This window comes from Xenia sp. Carnegie-2017, unplaced genomic scaffold (assembly GCF_021976095.1).
Source record: "Xenia sp. Carnegie-2017 unplaced genomic scaffold, XeniaSp_v1 HiC_scaffold_2, whole genome shotgun sequence".
Taxonomy (NCBI): domain Eukaryota; kingdom Metazoa; phylum Cnidaria; class Anthozoa; order Malacalcyonacea; family Xeniidae; genus Xenia; species Xenia sp. Carnegie-2017.
This window is the reverse complement of record NW_025813482.1, coordinates 8,680,547-8,699,753: the sequence shown is the minus strand read 5'-3', so window position 1 is coordinate 8,699,753 and position 19,207 is coordinate 8,680,547. Positions and strand designations below refer to the sequence as shown.

Sequence of the window (19,207 nt, the reverse complement as noted above, 5' to 3'; positions counted from 1 at the left end):
AACTCTTAACTGGAACAGTTTAACATTGCTGCACACACACATATGAAAAGACAGTGATTGCAAGAAGTCGATCGCGCGAGAATTTGCCTGGCTTGAAATCAGCCTTTACTTTTGGTCATACGAGATATGCATAAAGCCATTTAGGCAAGTATGATGAAGCTTATCATAGCTTGACAATATTATCACATACGTTTGACTGTCATTTCGTATTATAATTTGTTATTTGCTATCATCTCTAGTATCCATAGATATAGATGAATGTATCAGTCACGTTTGTCTCTAATATCCATAGATATAGATGAATGTATCAGTCACGTCTGTCTCTAATATCCATAGATATAGATGAATGTATCAGTCACGCATGTCTGTAATATCCATAGATATAGATGAATGTATCAGTCACGCTTGTCTCTAATATCCATAGATATAGATGAATGTATCAGTCACGCTTGTCTCTAATATCCATAGATATAGATGAATGTATCAGTCACGCTTGTCTCTAATATCCATAGATATAGATGAATGTATCAGTCACGCTTGTCTCTAATATCCATAGATATAGATGAATGTATCAGTCACGCATGTCTGTAATATCCATAGATATAGATGAATGTATCAGTCACGCTTGTCTCTAATATCCATAGATATAGATGAATGTATCAGTCACGCTTGTCTCTAATATCCATAGATATAGATGAATGTATCAGTCACGCTTGTCTCTAATATCCATAGATATAGATGAATGTATCAGTCACGCTTGTCTCTAATATCCATAGATATAAATGAATGTATCAGTCACGCTTGTCTCTAATATCCATAGATATAGATGAATGTATCAGTCACGCTTGTCTCTAATATCCATAGATATAGATGAATGTATCAGTCACGCTTGTCTCTAATATCCATAGATATAGATGAATGTATCAGTCACGCTTGTCTCTAATATCCATAGATATAGATGAATGTATCAGTCACGCTTGTCTCTAATATCCATAGATATAGATGAATGTATCAGTCACGCTTGTCTCTAATATCCATAGATATAGATGAATGTATCAGTCACGTTTGTCTCTAATATCCATAGATATAGATGAATGTACCAACAAACCATGTCACAATGCAGACTGTGTTAACCAACCTGGATCATATGTGTGTGTTTGTAGTGAAGGTTTTATTAAAGATGGTGTATCTTGTAAAGGTATGTGCAATATGCATTTATATCCAAAAATACAGGATTTGTTAAATTTATTTTAATCAAATCAATTGACTGTAGATTGATGTCATACTAATAAGGGGTGGGATGGGTTGAAGACTTTATTTTGCAAAATAATTATGACAAAAAGTAGCGCAGCCAGTCTGCAAGCTTATTGGTTCTCCTTTTTTTTAATTCAGACCATTATATTGTTCTTCAATTCGTTACAAATATATTGTTTTCACAGTGACTGAACAGAATATTTTACAGAGCACGATATGCTTTATTGTAAACTTCTTTCATTACATAGATATTAATGAATGTCTTTTGGAGGCAGATTGTGGGTTAAATAGTGACTGTTTGAACACTGCTGGAGCATATGAATGCAAATGTAAAGAGGGATACGAAAAAAGAGATGACCGCTGTACAGGTAGATTGCGGGTACATCAGACAATCTAGTGCAAAGCGCAACCAGCCTTTCAGTTTGTTGGTTCTGCTTTTTGTAATTAGACCATTGTATTGTTCTTCAATTCTTTATAAATATATTGTTTTCACAGTGACTAAACAGAATATTTTACAAAGCTATTGTGCTTTATTGTAAACTTGCTTTCATTAAATAGATATTAACGAATGCGTTTCGGAGGCAGTTTGTGGGCTAAATAGTGACTGTTTGAACACTGCTGGAGCATATAAATGCAAATGTAAAGAGGGATACGAAAAAAGAGATGACCGCTGTACAGGTAGATCGCGGATATATCAGACAATTTAATTTAAAGCAATTTTGATTTCCAGTTAATTTTTGTATTTTTCCAGTACAATGCATTGTAATTCTTACTCTTCTTTGTGCTTGTAGAAGTCATTTCTTTGCAAGTGGGAAGATCAAAAGGTATAGTAGTAAATTTCAACTTTACATAGCTACGCCATATTCCCACGATAATGTTGAGTTAAAGCAGGGTAACTGTATTCCTTAAAAATTGACTGAATTCAAACATAATTAAAACAGCTTTTTAATGTATTCTTTGCACTACGACATCGTTAGGTGTAACTCTCCCATTCATTGGGCAATGACGTTGTTAAATTTTAGGAAAATCGTTGAATGCAAAGAATTTTCTCTCTTTCCCAAACTTGGCTTATGCTATAATTGCATTTGTTTTGTTTGTGGCTATAATACTGCTTGTTATGTTTATTATTCGACGACGACGACGGTGGCGCCAGGGAACGAATGAGAAGTCTTCAAAAGAAGAGAATGATATTCAAATGTCGTTTGAAAATGAAATTTATTCCAACTGTGAAAACGTCGACAATGAATACAACCATACGCAATCAGAAGTCAATCAGTTGTACTTTATACAGAAAAAATGTGTTGAGCCAGAAGTTTCCAACGTCACTGAATGTTAATGTGTGTCAAAGTTGTGTATTATTTTTTATATTTTCAATTTATTCCTACACTTGACACACAGCAAAAGCAATTTATACTACAATTACTTATAAAGAAATAAACAATAAAATTCTGTGAGGAAATTCTATTATCAAGTCTTGATCCCGAAAAAAATAATGAAACAATATCGACATCTCGGCATTTGATGTATTTGCTGATAAATATTGCAATTGATTAGGTAAAAAGATCAGAATTCTGAGTTGGTACAAATGCGCGTGATGAGGCGTTATTGAACTTTGTTCACTTCTTTATAATATTAAGTTGTCCTGTCTACATGCAGTTAGTTGATAAAGATCATCTAGGCAGACGCCTGGCGATTTTTTCCAAGTAATGATCTTTGTTGTTTTTCTTTCCATCATTGTCTGTCTTTATTATCTAAGAATGTAAAGCCATGTTTAGCATACGTAGCTTCATTCTTGCAAATTTTCATTGTTTTTTATCACCTTTCATTAATTTTTCCCCAATTTGTTGCAAGTTTTTGCATTAATCGTGCTTTAATTCCATATTCACGTCGTGCAGGGTAAAAACCTTGCAATCCAAGAAACAATGTACAAAACACTTTTGTACTAACTGAAACAACGAGAAGCGACATCTGTTATTCAACATAATGTGTGTGTTTACTTATACAAAACAAAGAAGTGAGGAGTAGTTACTCCGTACATAAGGTTTAGCCCTGGATGATTTTGTGCCCAAACCATTTCTCAAAGAACGTGTTCGTTAGCTGCAAGGCCGTCAGCTGAATTCATTCAAAGTTTTATTTGAATTTAACGAACAGTTACACAAGTTTATGGAAATGCCTACGACAAAGACAATATTAACATGACACGGCACAGTCTTTCTTTGAGTCCCAAAACGTGAATTACAAAATACACAGGAGTAAATGTGCTTCTGAACGTCCTCGTTAGGCCTGAAACAGTGTGTAGTGAATAATATCAAAATATTAATTAAATGTGATTTAAAGTTATTTATTATTTCAATAATTCAACTTAATACTTAACTTATGTTCTCTATAGTTTCACAGCTTTTGCAAAAAAGTAATATTTCGTGCATTTCGTCATCTCTACTTTCAAATATTTTTTGTTAAACATTTCGAATTTTCACATCATAGCTTTTTTAGAGAATTAGGCCTGTTTCAAACGTAGCATTTTACATGAGCCGAACGCATTTGAAACAAAAATGAAGAATTTTATCTCATTTTCTTTTGTTTTCAATGCACTCAGCGCATGTAAATTGCGACGCTTGAAACGGGCCTTAACTTCGCTCATTTATATTTCCAGTGAATGAACACAAAAATGTTTGCATTGTAGGAGTAAAAAGTAAATAATTTGAGAGAGATAAAACAAAAAATGTAATGTGATCATTTTTAATGACAAGTCACAACATATCCCACTGCAACAATAATAGAAACCGATTCTGAGATGTAGATCAACTATTATTTTTATTAAATTTTGTTACTCCTATACACGACGTGACTGGCGTTAAATTAACCCTATAGCCACAGTATAGATATCTTCACAGAAGGTCCACAAGTGTCGGAACCTTTGATGTTAGTGTCCCCTACTTTTCTGAAGCAATTTCTGAGACACGGCTTCCAGCAAGATACTTCCGCTAGATTGCAATAGACAATATAGATGTTTTTACAAATACATCGTTTTGCACTACAAAAGCTTGGAACTTTATCGTCTTCGTGACTGATATTAAAACAAATCAAACTATCATTTGTATTATGCGTCAGTCAAGCTCAAGCCCAACAAGTCTCATTAATATGTCAAGAAAAAACTAGATCAATCATTAACCGAAATAAGTTTCCCTTTACAACGTGTTAAATATCTTTTGCTTAAATCACGGCTTTTTCATTTTTATCATGATTATAATTTATAAAGCCCATGTTATACATAAGGTGAATCGTTGTTTCAGCTGTTAAACGTGACAGGGACTCCATAATCGCTGGAAACATTAACTTATGTCATCATAGTTAAATGTATCCCAGTGCATTTACAGTGATGTTTAAGTAATTTTAAGATAATGACATAGTTGAGACTTATTGATAGTACTTATTACTCACAATGACACCGTGGAATGTTTTGTAATTTCCTTGTTAATTTTCATATGCATGTGATAATTTGTTTATCGCATGCATATGAAAATTAAGCAAAATTAAATGACAATTTATTTTAAACTAAGTTCAATTGTGTGTGATCCGAGTTTGGTCTTTTTGTTGAGGCTATATTTTCAACCTACTTAAAAAATGTTTTTTCAGGTGCAATTTTATTTCATGAGGAAAATTGTATTTCACTAAATAAACTTTTTCCCATTTGTTCATTTCCAGAGTAGCCAAAAAATTTTCAAACCAGGATTTGAAAAGGATTTGATATTTTTGGTTTATGACCATTGAAACGACTAACTATAGAAAGTTAATCCAGGTATGGCCCTCTAAACTATGCGAAAAATCCTTTGTCGAAATTTGCCATTATCTGCGTTTAACTTAATGAATATCTTAATTTCACATTGATGCAGTCATAAACTAAATAAACAACAAGCTTTCAATAAATTTTAAGCGTTTACTTTCCTTTCGGCTTCACATTGTGCACGATAATTTAAAATGTAAAGTTAGCTCTTCATCATACTGTATAGGTTAAAGTATACCTTCATTTGTGCAGTTGTTCGTTTATTTGTTATTATGAGCTTTAAATACGACCTAAAAATTAAAATTTCGAGACGATCTGATTCATCGATTTTTTGTTTTTTATAAGAGATAGCTTTCATTTCATCAGGCTGTATAAAGACATGTTTGAACCTGGCTTGTACAAGTACAAACGTGAACATTTTTGCATTGTGTCCCGAAAGTTTTCCGAAAATGATTATCCACTTTACATTTAAATAGCAATATGTTACAGAAATTGATTTCAGTGCATAGCTAAAGCAGAACACAGAAGACAGCTCTATCTGTATTGACATATAATGGAAGAAAAATATTTTTACAAAGCATTATTCTTGCTCCTTTTAATCAATGCTTGTTTTTATCAGAGCAATTCTCAAAGTAAGTACATTGAAGTTTTTCATTAAAAAGTATCTTTGTAGTCTGTAGAGTGTAAGAACGAATAACTTTTTCTTCATAACGTCATTACACCATTAACTTAATATAAATTATTATAAGAAAATTTTCATGGTTATTTCGACAATTTTCCAAAACTGCTCAATAATTGCTCGAATAGTATTTTGCACTTTAGGATGGACTTGAAAAATAAAAAAATCACGACCACATAAAGCAAACGGATTGTTTCTTTCTTTTTAGAGACTGTCTATAATTATTTACGAACTTGTTCAGTTATAACAACGATGATTTCAAATAAAAATTTGTCTTCATGGTAGTAGCAATACGAAATGAAGCTACAACTTTTTAGAGAAATTTTCCTCGTTATAGGATAAGTAGTTTGATTGATATCCTAAAACATCATCAACGACCAAACATTTAACTTTTATTTTGTCTTACAATATGATTTCTCTGTAAGTTGGAGATCTGAAAAATTTCTGAATAAATCTTGATGCCAAAATGAAGATACTAACTGCATGAAGGACATTGCCTGTCTTTCAAAAAAAAGTGAGAGGGACCTAAAAGCTCCCTACAAGTATAAACAGTTTTTTAAGTTATATTGCTGTGAAGTTTTGAAGATTAAGGTAAGATTATACAGGCAGTCAATTTCGTGTAATTGTAAAGTATTAAATTGTTACCAAACGTGATTGATTACTTCTAACCTTTTCTTTCCCAAATACAATGCGGAAATTTTACAAGACATAAAATGCTCTTTCATATATTCTTTATATGATGTTTTATTTTATAAAAATGTTTCAATATTTTATTTATACAATCATAAACAATATTTGCGTCCATATGACGATCTCGTCTTTGTGACTTGTGGACATTTCGTTTTTAACCACATGAGATGTGGCATCATTCTTCCTGTGTATCTAAAACCGTACAGACAACGGCAGAGTGTGATCTTTTTGCTTTGTATAATTAAGACAGAAGCCAGAAAAATTGTTTGTACGAAAAAAACCCGATATCTTTGAGTTCCAAAGCTCTAAACTACGCAAACCTTTTTTGTTTTTGTTATAGCTAAATCTTCTCCAAGGCTTTCACCATTCTAATTCAGAGATAAATTCTCTCAATGCCAAACCTTAAAGTTCCCTTTTATTTTTTATGTATTGGGGACAGCCAAGTCTTTGACTTCATTCCCTGCTTCTTTGCGCCTGTAGATCATGCTTCTGGGCAATCAAATAGCTTGATTTTTCAATCAATATATACAAACAACATGCACTGCACATTGTTTTTCGGTGACCGATCTTTGTTGTCTGGTGTGGTAAAGTTTAAAAATGTCTACAAATGTCGTGATGATTGTAGAAATGAAGATTCAAAGAACCGCTCGTTAAAAACAATGCAACTACTAACAGAAACGTACATTATTGAGCTGTTGCAACTCGCAAGAATTGCAACTTTCTCATACCCTGTCCATGTCCTATCCACAAAAATTACGCAATTTGTTCTAAACTTGAAGCCGGAAGTTAATCTGTCCATATCAATATGGCTGGGGACCAGTGAACTCTACAACAACTGGAAGGCTAACTCATTATAAACAAACCTACACTTTTTTGATGCCAAATAGAAGCTGATTTGCCGCTTCGCGTGTATCTCGCGTGGACTGTTTTATTTGCGTGACGGATTGTTTTGCAAAAACTGCTAACTTGGAAATAGAATGCTAGCCTAAATGTTTTATTTTTTCAAAACCGTTAGCAAAATTTGGTTATTAATGTGTTAAGATGCGTTGTGGACGTTCCAAGACATGTTTTGCATACGTAACGCTGTATTATATAAAACATAAAAGGGAGAACACACTTCGAAATATGAATTTCTCATTTGTCGTCGAAAGACCAAAAATTTAAGAAAAAACTGATAACAGGTAGTCTGTATCTTTGAATGCTGTGCGAAATACACACAATCCACTTAATATAACATGTTTCATAACAGTTTTATTGCTTTCAAAGTTAGACTTGCTTTGTAAGAATTTCACATGCTTTTTTTGTTATGTGTGAAAGTGATGATTTGAAATTTTGAATTTTTGGTGATTGTTGGTTCTTGTCATTTACTTCTCCCACTTCTTAAGAACTGGTGGAAGATTTGACATGCATTCATATTTGTGTATTGAGCATTTTATCAGCAAGTTCATGCTTATAAATAAATAGCCAAGTGTACAACATGACAAGTATTGCTAATATAACCTGCTGTACATAAATGCTAAAAAGCAACCCTCATCCTCAGTGGTTTAAACTAGGGTTTTAAAATGATTATAAAGCAAGCAAAGCTATATCATGTATCAAAATTTTATAGTATATCATATTGAATATAAAATTAGTTTTTCTTGTAATACAGATGATGATAAATGTATATGTAATATATTAAATATTAGGATGTGTGTTTAAAATGTTTGGTCATATTTGTGAAAATATATGATGATTCTATAATATTAGACTAATAATCTTTTTCATACTTGTATTACAGTACAATTTTTACTTAAGTGTTTCAAAAGTTATGAATATGGAGTGTCAATTGTGTTTTTGTCTTTTTTTTAAGTTAGTATTGACCCTTTTGACTCTTTAATGGTGCAATTAATGATAACACAATAATATGGCATAACAGTTTTTTTTTAAAACTAACTCAAAATATTTTTTGCTAACTTTTTGAAATGTTTCGCAATGTTTTTTTGTTTTTGTTTACGCTCTGAACTTTCAAAAAGGACTGGGGCGAGCTAATTTTGCTCGGAAAAACAAAAATTACCGAAAAACAGCGTTTTTTGCCCTGACAGCTTCATTTTCAAAGATTCAAACAATATTATAAGGCTAGACAAGTGCATTTTACATCCTTTTAATGAAAAAAAACGAGGAGTGTCAGTTTTGTATTCAAGTTATAAGGCATGTTTTCACGTGCCAAAACAAAGTTCGCTTTTCATCCTTCTAAAAAGAAGCTTAAACATGTACAAATGTCGTTCAAACTTGTTTTATATTAAAGTCCAATCATTGTTTAAGGTTTTTAGACATAAAGCTGGCTTGAAGATCACTGTTTTTTGCAAAAAATCCGTCAATTTCGAAGTGATGTATTTCGCCCCGTACCTTCAATGGCGGCGCTCATGCAGGCTCCAAAGATGGCGTCCAAGTTAGCCTTCCAGTTGTTATGGAGTTCATTGCTGGGGACTCACTTTTCTGTGGTTTTGTATTACGTAATCGCTGTTTTTGTAACGTTCTGACTTTTACACTTTTCTGATCGGACCAATTTTCTTATCACAACTATAAAAGGATTTGAAGGATTTGACGGTTATTTCGGCATCGTAACGCTGTGAAACTTCCGGGAGAGTTCCGGAAGTTTGCCTTTTTGGGACAGAAAATTCATGTCCGTTTTGTTTGATATATAACTATAGGTTTGATGAGAATTTTTAAACTACGACGAATTTTACGAAGAAGGTCGAAAAGCAAACGTTTACCTTGTTTGCGTAGATATGGTATTCTAATGAAAATTTTACGGAGGTCATTGCTTGGAGGGGCTATTTTTGGCGGAAACTTTGGTTTTGAGTTTATGAATCATGAATTTCCAAACTGTAAGAGAGAAACCATTCCATGATATAAAAGACTTGAGTATTTGAATTTGTTTTTTGAACAATGTTTGGTTAGAACAAATGTTAAATGCGTGAAAAAATAGGGAATTGATCCAAGTAGTTTTGTGGTTAAAAGGCTCGAAACTTGAAAAATGTGTATACTGGCCAGTATGAGTTGTTTTAAGGAAAATATCAATTTCATTATTGGTTATTTTGAGGTCTAGAAAGTGGACATGTAAGTCAGAAAAGACATCAAAAGTAAATTTAAGATTTTTATCAAGATTATTAAATTTGGCAAGAACATGAGGAATGTCAGAATGTCGCATAAGAACAAGAGTATCATCAACATAACGTCGGTAAAACTTAAGGACACCTGAGTTGATCAAATGAGTGACAATGATGTTTTCAAACTCAGTGAGAATTATATTAGCTAAGACGTGACCGAGAGAAGGAAACCCATGGAAACCTCATGAAATATAATAAAGATTACAAAATTTCTTTGTCGTAAGAAAAACATAAACACCTTTTTCACAAGTTTAAAATTTTCGCTCTCCAATGGATAGCGCTATCCAGGCTTCGAGCAACCGGCCCCTGCATTTTATTTTAAACTATTAGTCTGGAGAAATTATCATAATTTCAATATTATAACTTAATGATTAGGGAATACAGCTACCAACAACTAATAAGCAATTTCACAACTTAAAAGTGTAATTGATCACTTGCACACAATTTTGATTATCTAAGACGGCAGCTCATGGTCACTTTTTTAGTTTTTATCACAATTGATGTCATACTCGTGTATCTATAACTGTATAGACAATGGTTGAATGTTATCTATTTGTTGAATACTTCATTGTACTGGTAAATGCAAAAGTTCTATGACAACTATTGCTTCTATTAAATCTGGCTATTTATCTCCACTCATTAGTGCCTTTTCAAGTATACCAATGATACACCAATGCTTTCAAGCTCCAACCTTATTTACCAATTCTAGCACATGCCATGTAGGCTTGCAACATGTACACTTGGCCCACAAACTTTTGCCTTATATTATAGGTGCAATGAACTGTCTAGCCGATGTATTAAAAATGCATCCATGATAGTTTCCGTATTTTGTGCAAATGAAATGAAACTCTCTCAACTGCATTGTTTCAAAACTTTCAATTTTCGAGACAAACTACTTTGTTGTCCATCAAACTTTTGCTGGTCAACATCATTTCAATAATCTTTATTGTTTGAACAGGTCAATATTCTGTTAGGCTTCGTGGACCAAGAAGTTCTAGTGGTAGAGGTCGTGTTGAAGTTTATTACAATGGAGAATGGGGAACAGTTTGTGATGATTACTGGGATTTGAATGATGCTAAAGTGGTTTGTCGTCAACTTGGTCTTGCTGCTGTCAGTGCTTTAGGTTATTGGGATAATGTTCCTCATGGCAGTGGAAGAATATGGTTGGATAATGTTCATTGTACAGGAAATGAAAGAAATATTGCCAATTGTCCACACAATGGATGGGGATCACATGATTGTTCACATCCTGAAGATGCTGGTGTAGAATGTTCAGGTTTGTATGGTGCATAATTTATCTTTAAAATTGCAAGATAATTTCAATAAAGATTATGAACTGGAACTGTGATCGATGATTAATTTCAATATTTAAAATGATTTCATGTTATTTAAACAGATATTAATGAATGCCTGCAAAATCAACATAACTGCGGAAGTAACTCCAACTGTAGGAACACATTTGGTAGTTTCACCTGTGTTTGTCGTACTGGTTTCTCAGGAAATGGAAGAGTTTGCTCAGGTAAAAATTCTTTTATACATGAAGATGCTGGTGTAGAATGTTCAGGTTTTTATGGTGCATAATTTATCTTTAAAATTGCAAGATAATTTCAATAAAGATTATGAACTGGAACTGTGATCGATGATTAATTTCAATATTTAAAATGATTTTATGTTATTTAAACAGATATTAATGAATGCCTGCAAAATCAACATAACTGCGGAAGTAACTCCAACTGTAGGAACACATTTGGTAGTTTCACCTGTGTTTGTCGTGCTGGTTTCTCAGGAAATGGAAGAATTTGCTCAGGTAAAAATTCTTTTATACATTCTTTGTCATTTGTTGCTCTAAGTATTTTAATTGTTGACATGTTTAATGCTTTGTTGGTTTTTTGAGTTTTTTGGCGAGATATGCAGACAGTTCTTACTGACTGTCTCTTTAGATGTTTTGGAGTGATGACTGTATTTATCATCTCCAATTTGCGAATGCTCAAAACAGTTCTTGTTCGTCAGTTTTTGCAGAATGCCATTATCATTTAATAAAAATCTTCTTGAATTTATGACATACGTATTAACTTAGTTTAAATAAGATTCTTTAAAATTTTTAATAATTAGCCAGCCAATAAATGGCATTGTCATTAATTGTTATCATGGGTAGGTATTGGCCAACAAAAAAATTTATTAGAAAAGACGTTACTTAACTACCGAGCTAAGGACTCGAGCTCGGGATCGACCTGAGACTCAAATATGGACTTGATCTCAGACTCTTACTCGGTCTTGAACTAAATTAACTTGTATATTAGTATATTGTGATCGCAATTTCCCACGTAATAAGGTCGGCATATAATCGTTGAAGCTCAGTCATAAAAAGATTTTTAAAATATGATCTACAAAACAATACGCACGGCTCAAACGTAGACATGTATGATATTTACAATGCCTGTTGTCATATACTATACGGAAATTAGCATGAGCTCGATTGATCTGTTGACTGTTGGCAAAATGCTTCCGTTCTTTATATACAAAGCTTCCCTAAATAGTTATAAATTTAGTCAAAACTAAAAAGCTCGAAATATTTTGCCAATTCAAGCTTCGCATGTGATCACTAACATAAGTCATAGATCTCTTTTAGGTGAACTGTAATAGGCAGTGAACTCTACAACCACTGCAAGGCTAACTTGGCCGCCATCTTTGCAGCCTGCATGATCGCCGCCATTGAGAGTACGGAGGCGTATAAAAATTTCCAAATATTTAAATTCATCAGTTTTATCTCGGAGATTTAAACATTTAATAACAGCGAATTTGTTGCATGTTTACATGGGACCCGCACGAAATCACGAAAAATCCTGATTTGTGTAATGCCTTCTTTGCAGGCTAGTTTTACACTTGCTAACCATTTCGTTTTTGTAATTTACTTTTGTCCTCATGTGTTGTTGTCATTTCAGACCGGTTTGAACGTTCATTTGAGTTTACATTGATATGCCAGTTTCAATTCATACCGTTCTGAACTTAGTCGGATCGTTCGGAAGGCGGTACGACTTCCGACCACTCTGAGCCATTTTCGTAAACATGTACACGATCCGATGTAAACATATACTAGAAATAATATTATAACCGACACGAGCTGGAACCGGTTTGACTTCGTTCCGCTCTCATGTAAAGAGGACCTTAAAATTCCAGAGGTTCAAGTCAAAAGTTTCATGGTGTAGCAACATATACATTTAACTAAAAGGTGGTGCAAAAAGTTTTGCAATTAATTGTTTTAAGTACTCAATAATGGAAGTAAACATCAAATTTTTTTATTTACATCCAAAGTTTCAAATCATAAAACTATCATTGTGAAAATGGTCATTGAATTATACAAAATGCAAATACGTGTATTATTCTTAGACATAGATGAATGCACTCTTTCTATCAACAATTGTCATCAAAATTCAACCTGCATCAACACTATTGGATCTTATTTATGTAATTGTAATGTTGGTTTTTCTGGAAATGGAAACATTTGTAACGGTTGGTTTTATAATTTTACTTTTTGTTAGTAGTCCACTCATTTCTGCTCAATAAAGTCTCAACGTCAAAAACTTGTTTTGTATTCTTAGATATTGATGAATGTACTCTGTCTATCAACAATTGTCATGAAAACTCAACATGCATCAACATAAATGGATCTTATTTGTGTCATTGCAACGTTGGTTATTCTGGAAATGGAACAGTTTGTGAAGGTTTGTTTTATAATATAAGATTTATAGTTTAACAAACCAATTTTAACTCAAAAATGTGTAATATTAATAGACATTGATGAATGTTCTCTTTCTATGGACGATTGTCATCAAAACTCAACCTGTATCAATATAAATGGATCATATTTATGTAATTGCAATGTTGGTTATTCTGGAAATGGAACAGTTTGTGAAGGTTTGTTTTATAAACTAAGATTTTGACTTTTGATAAAATATCTCTAATTTGATTACGTTTATTATTAATAGATATTAATGAATGTTCTCTTTCTATCGACAATTGTCATCAAAACTCAATCTGTGTTAATACAAATGGATCTTATTTATGTAATTGCAATGTTGGTTATTCTGGAAATGGAACTGTTTGTGATGGTTCGTTTTATCAACTAGAATTTATAGTTTAACAAACAAATTTTAACTCAAAAATGTGTAATATTAATAGATATTGATGAATGTTCACTTTCTATCGACAATTGTCATCAAAACTCAATCTGTGTTGACACAAATGGATCGTATTTATGTAATTGCAACTTTGGTTATTCTGGAAATGGGACTGTTTGTGATGGTTCGTTTTATCGACTAGAATTTATAGTTTAACAAACAAATTTTAACTCAAAAATGTGTAATATTAATAGATATTGATGAATGTTCTCTTTCTATCGACAACTGTCATCAAAACTCAACATGTGTTAACACCAATGGATCGTATTTATGTAACTGCAACATTGGTTATTCTGGAAATGGAACTGTTTGTGATGGTTCGTTTTGTAAACACTAATTTTAAAGGTGGTCTTTTGAATTATGTTATAAAAGTTGAGTGCAAATATGTATTTATTCTTAGATATTGATGAATGTTCTCTTTTTATCGACAATTGTCATCAAAACTCAATCTGTGTTAATACAAATGGATCTTATTTATGTAATTGCAACATTGGTTATTCTGGAAATGGAACTGTTTGTGAAGGTTTGTTTTATCAACTGAAATTTATAATTGTGACAAGGGTATACTGGGCGGAAAGCAAAGTTTAAATATAAATATCAAAGCCCAGCAAAGTGCTTTTAAAAGAGCCATTTAATGCATAGAAAGAAATATTTATAAGGTGTAACGTTTCGTCTTGACTCTCAAGACATCATCAGACAATATTGAATTACAAGTATAGAGGGATATATATATAATAGCTATTTACATAATATTAAATTACATGGTGGAATGAAAACGTGTTAGTAAATATTGGATAAGATGGTATGACGTGGGATAAGTAGAAACACGAAAGAAACAAAAAAAACAAACAAAACACAAAGTATACAGACATGAGGACGGACGAAATTAGATTAAAGCAACTGAAGGACAATGGAGTTTCCTTGGACGTTAAGAGATGGTTTCATTTTGTTGATTAAGAGGCTTTCGTGAATAAGAAGTTCTTGTCAGTTTGAGCATGAAGAAAGTAAAATCGTCGAAGGTGGCGGTGTGTCCTGTGGATTTAATGTGTTATAGTATGGAGGAATGACAGGGATGTTTAGAACGTTTACCAGTCAAAGGGGTGATGCCCAAATGCTCTGAAATTCGAGTTTGTAGGTGGCGGGTGGTTTGACCCACGTACGATGCGGAGCAGCATCGACACTTAAAAGAATAGACAACATTCGATTTCAGAGTTTTGGGCACTTTGTCCTTGAAAGGAAACAGGCTGGAGAGGCGTTTGGTGGATCGAAAGAAGAATCGTATTTCACAGTGTGGGAAAGCGGCACGACAAAAGCGATTGATTTGTGTGCGGATTTGGGATGAGTATAGACCAGTAAATGGAAGGCCGAAATACAGTATTTTCTTGGGTACGGTATGAACAGGTGGTTTGGGTTGAAAGACTTTGTCAAGAAACATTTTTACACAGTGATCAAATATGTGACAGGGAAATAAATTGGGAATAAATAATCTGCCTGCTTTTTCGATTTCAGTATGGAAGTTTTCATAAGTGGAGCAAATATTAAAGAAGCGATGAACTAAACATAATATTAAACTGCGTTTATATGTTAGTGGAATGAAGCTGTGGAAATTAGTAAAAAGACCAGTGAACGTAGGTTTTCTGTATATGGACGTGAAGAACTTTCCATTAATCAAACAAAATGAAACCATCTCTTAACGTCCAAGGAAACTCCATTGTCCTTCAGTTGCTTTAATCTAATTTCGTCCGTCCTCATGTCTGTATACTTTGTGATTATGTGTGTTTTGTTTGTTTTTTGTTTCTTTCGTGTTTCTACTTATCCCACGTCATACCATCTTATCCCATATTCACTAACACGTTTTCATCCCACCATGTAATTTAACATTATGTAAATAGCTATTACATATATATCCCTCTATACTTGTAATTCAATATTGTCTGATGATGTCTTGAGAGTCAAGACGAAACGTTACACCTTATAAATATTTCTTTCTATGCATTAAATGGCTCTTTTAAAAGCACTTTGCTGGGCTTTGATATTTATATTTAAACTAAAATTTATAGTTTAACAAACCAATGTTAACTAAAAAATGTGTAATATTAATAGATATTGATGAATGTTCTCTTTCCATTGACAATTGTCATCAAAACTCAACCTGTGTTAACACAAATGGATCGCATTTATGTAATTGTAACGTTGGTTATTCTGGAAATGGAACTGTTTGTGATGGTTCGTTTTGTAAAAACTAATTTTAAATTATGTTATAAAAGTTGAGTGCAAATATGTATTTATTCTTAGATATTGATGAATGTTCTCTTTTTATCGACAATTGTCATCAAAACTCACTCTGTGTTAATACAAATGGATCTTATTTATGTAATTGCAATGTTGGTTATTCTGGAAATGGAACTGTTTGTGATGGTTCGTTTTGTAAAAACTAATTTTAAATTATGTTATAAAAGTTGAGTGCAAATATGTATTTATTCTTAGATATTGATGAATGTTCTCTTTTATCGACAATTGTCATCAAAACTCACTCTGTGTTAATACAAATGGATCTTATTTATGTAATTGCAATGTTGGTTATTCTGGAAATGGAACTGTTTGTGATGGTTCGTTTTGTAAAACTAATTTTAAATTATGTTATAAAAGTTGAGTGCAAATATGTATTTATTCTTAGATATTGATGAATGTTCTCTTTTTATCGACAATTGTCATCAAAACTCACTCTGTGTTAACACAAATGGATCTTATTTATGTAATTGCAACGTTGGTTATTCTGGAAATGGGTCTTTTTGTGAAGGTTCGTTTATCAACTACGATTTATAGTTTAACAAACAAATTTTAACTAGAAAATGTGTAATATTAATAGACATTGATGAATGTTCTCTTTCTATGGACGATTGTCATCAAAACTCAACCTGCATCAACATAAATGGATCATATATATGTAATTGCAATGTTGGTTATTCTGGAAGTGGAACAGTTTGTGAAGGTTTGTTCTATAAACTAAGATTTTGACTTTTAAAAAAATATCTCTAATTTGATTACATTTATTATTAATAGATATTGATGAATGTTCTCTGTCTATCGACAATTGTCATCAAAACTCAATCTGTGTTAACACAAATGGATCGCATTTATGTAACTGCAATGTTGGTTATTCTGGAAATGGAACTGTTTGTGAAGGTTGGTTTTATCAACTAAAATTTATAGTTTAACAAACCAATTTTAACTCAAAAATGTGTATTATTAATAGATATTGATGAATGTTCACTTTCTATCCACAACTGTCATCAAAACTCAGCTTGCGTTAACGCCAATGGAACGCATTTATGTAACTGCAATGTTGGTTATTCTGGAAATGGGTCAGTTTGTGAAGGTACCTTCTGTAAACACCGATTTTAAAGGTGGTGTTTTGAACTACTTTAAAAAAGTTGGATGCAAATATGTATTTATTCTTAGATATTGATGAATGTTCTCCGTCTATCGACAACTGTCATCAAAACTCAACCTGTGTTAACACAAATGGATCTTATTTATGTAATTGCAATGTTGGTTATTCTGGAAATGGAACTTTTTGTGAAGGTTTGTTTTGTAAACACTAATTTTAAAGGTGGTGTTTTGAATTATGGTATAAAAGTTGAGTGGAAATATGTATTTATTCTTAGATATTGATGAATGTTCTCTTTCCATCGACAATTGTCATCAAAACTCAATCTGTGTTAATACAAATGGATCGTATTTATGTAATTGCAACGTTGGTTATTCTGGAAATGGAACTTTTTGTGAAGGTCAGTCTTGTAAAGTATGATTTTTAAATTAGTCAATTTGATTACGTACCAATCGCAAATACATCTTTTTTTGTTATAGATATTGATGAATGTTCTCTTTTTATCGACAATTGTCATCAAAACTCAATCTGTGTTAATACAAATGGATCTTATTTATGTAATTGCAACGTTGGTTATTCTGGAAATGGAACTTTTTGTGAAGGTCAGTCTTGTAAAGTATGATTTTTAAATTAGTCAATTGAATTACATACGAATCGCAATTATATGTATTTTTTGTCATAGATATTGATGAATGTTCTCTTTCTATTGACAATTGTCATCAAAACTCAATCTGTGTTAACACAAATGGATCGCATTTATGTAACTGCAATATTGGTTATTTTGGAAATGGAACTGTTTGTGATGGTTGGTTTTATCAACTAAAATTTATAATTGTGACCAAAGTATACTGGGCGGAAAGCGAAGTTTAAATATAAATATCAAAGCCCAGCAAAGTGCTTTTAAAAGAGCCATTTAATGCATAGAAAGAAATATTTATAAGGTGTAACGTTTCGTCTTGACTCTCAAGACATCATCAGACAATATTGAATTACAAGTATAGAGGGATATATATATAATAGCTATTTACATAATATTAAATTACATAATATTAAATTACATGGTGGGATGAATACGTGTTAGTGAATATGGGATAAGATGGTATGACGTGTGATAAGTAGAAACACGAAAGAAACAAAAAAAACAAACAAAACACACATAATCACAAGTATACAGACATGAGGACGGACGAAATTAGATTAAAGCAACTGAAGGACAATGGAGTTTCCTTGGACGTTAAGAGATGGTTTCATTTTGTTGATTAAGAGGCTTTCGTGAATAAGAAGATCTTGTGAGTCTGAGCATGAAGAAAGTATTTTAAAATCCTCGAAGGTGGCGGTGTGTCCTGTGGATTTAAGGTGTGATAGTATGGAGGAAAGACAGGGATGTTTAGAACGTTTACCAGTCAAAGGGGTGATGCCCAAATGCTCTGAAATTCGAGTTTGTAGGTGGCGGGTGGTTTGACCCACGTACGATGCGGAGCAGCATCGACACTTAAAAGAATAGACAACATTCGATTTCAGAGTTTTGGGCACTTTGTCCTTGAAAGGAAACAGGCTGGAGAGGCGTTTGGTGGATCGAAAGAAGAATCGTATTTCACAGTGTGGGAAAGCGGCACGACAAAGGCGATTGATTTGTGTGCGGATTTGGGATGAGTGTAGACCAGTAAATGGAAGGCCGAAATACAGTATTTTCTTGGGTACGGTATGAACAGGTGGTTTGGGTTGAAAGACTTTGTCAAGAAACATTTTTACACAGTGATCAAATATGTGACAGGGAAATGAATTGGGAATAAATAATCTGCGTACTTTTTCGATTTCAGTATGGAAGTTTTCATAAGTGGAGCAAATATTAAAGAAGCGATGAACTAAACATAATATCAAACTGCGTTTATATGTTAGTGGAATGAAGCTGTGGAAATTAGTAAAAAGACCAGTGAACGTAGGTTTTCTGTATATGGACGTGAAGAACTTTCCATTAATCAACAAAATGAAACCATCTCTTAACGTCCAAGGAAACTCCATTGTCCTTCAGTTGCTTTAATCTAATTTCGTCCGTCCTCATGTCTGTATACTTTGAGA

The 19,207-nt window shown here is 32.7% G+C and overlaps 1 protein-coding gene across 1 annotated transcript in view; it reads left to right on the top strand.

The window, feature by feature from the left end:
- Window positions 1-19,207, top strand: part of LOC124440178 (fibrillin-2-like) — a 47,777-nt gene that overhangs the window by 23,603 nt on the left and 4,967 nt on the right. The window contains exons 19-23 of the mRNA XM_046990511.1: window positions 13,546-13,668; window positions 13,932-14,054; window positions 14,138-14,260; window positions 16,994-17,116; window positions 17,200-17,322. Coding sequence (XP_046846467.1) covers window positions 13,546-13,668; window positions 13,932-14,054; window positions 14,138-14,260; window positions 16,994-17,116; window positions 17,200-17,322 — 615 coding nt within the window. The remainder of the gene's footprint in view (window positions 1-13,545; window positions 13,669-13,931; window positions 14,055-14,137; window positions 14,261-16,993; window positions 17,117-17,199; window positions 17,323-19,207) is intronic.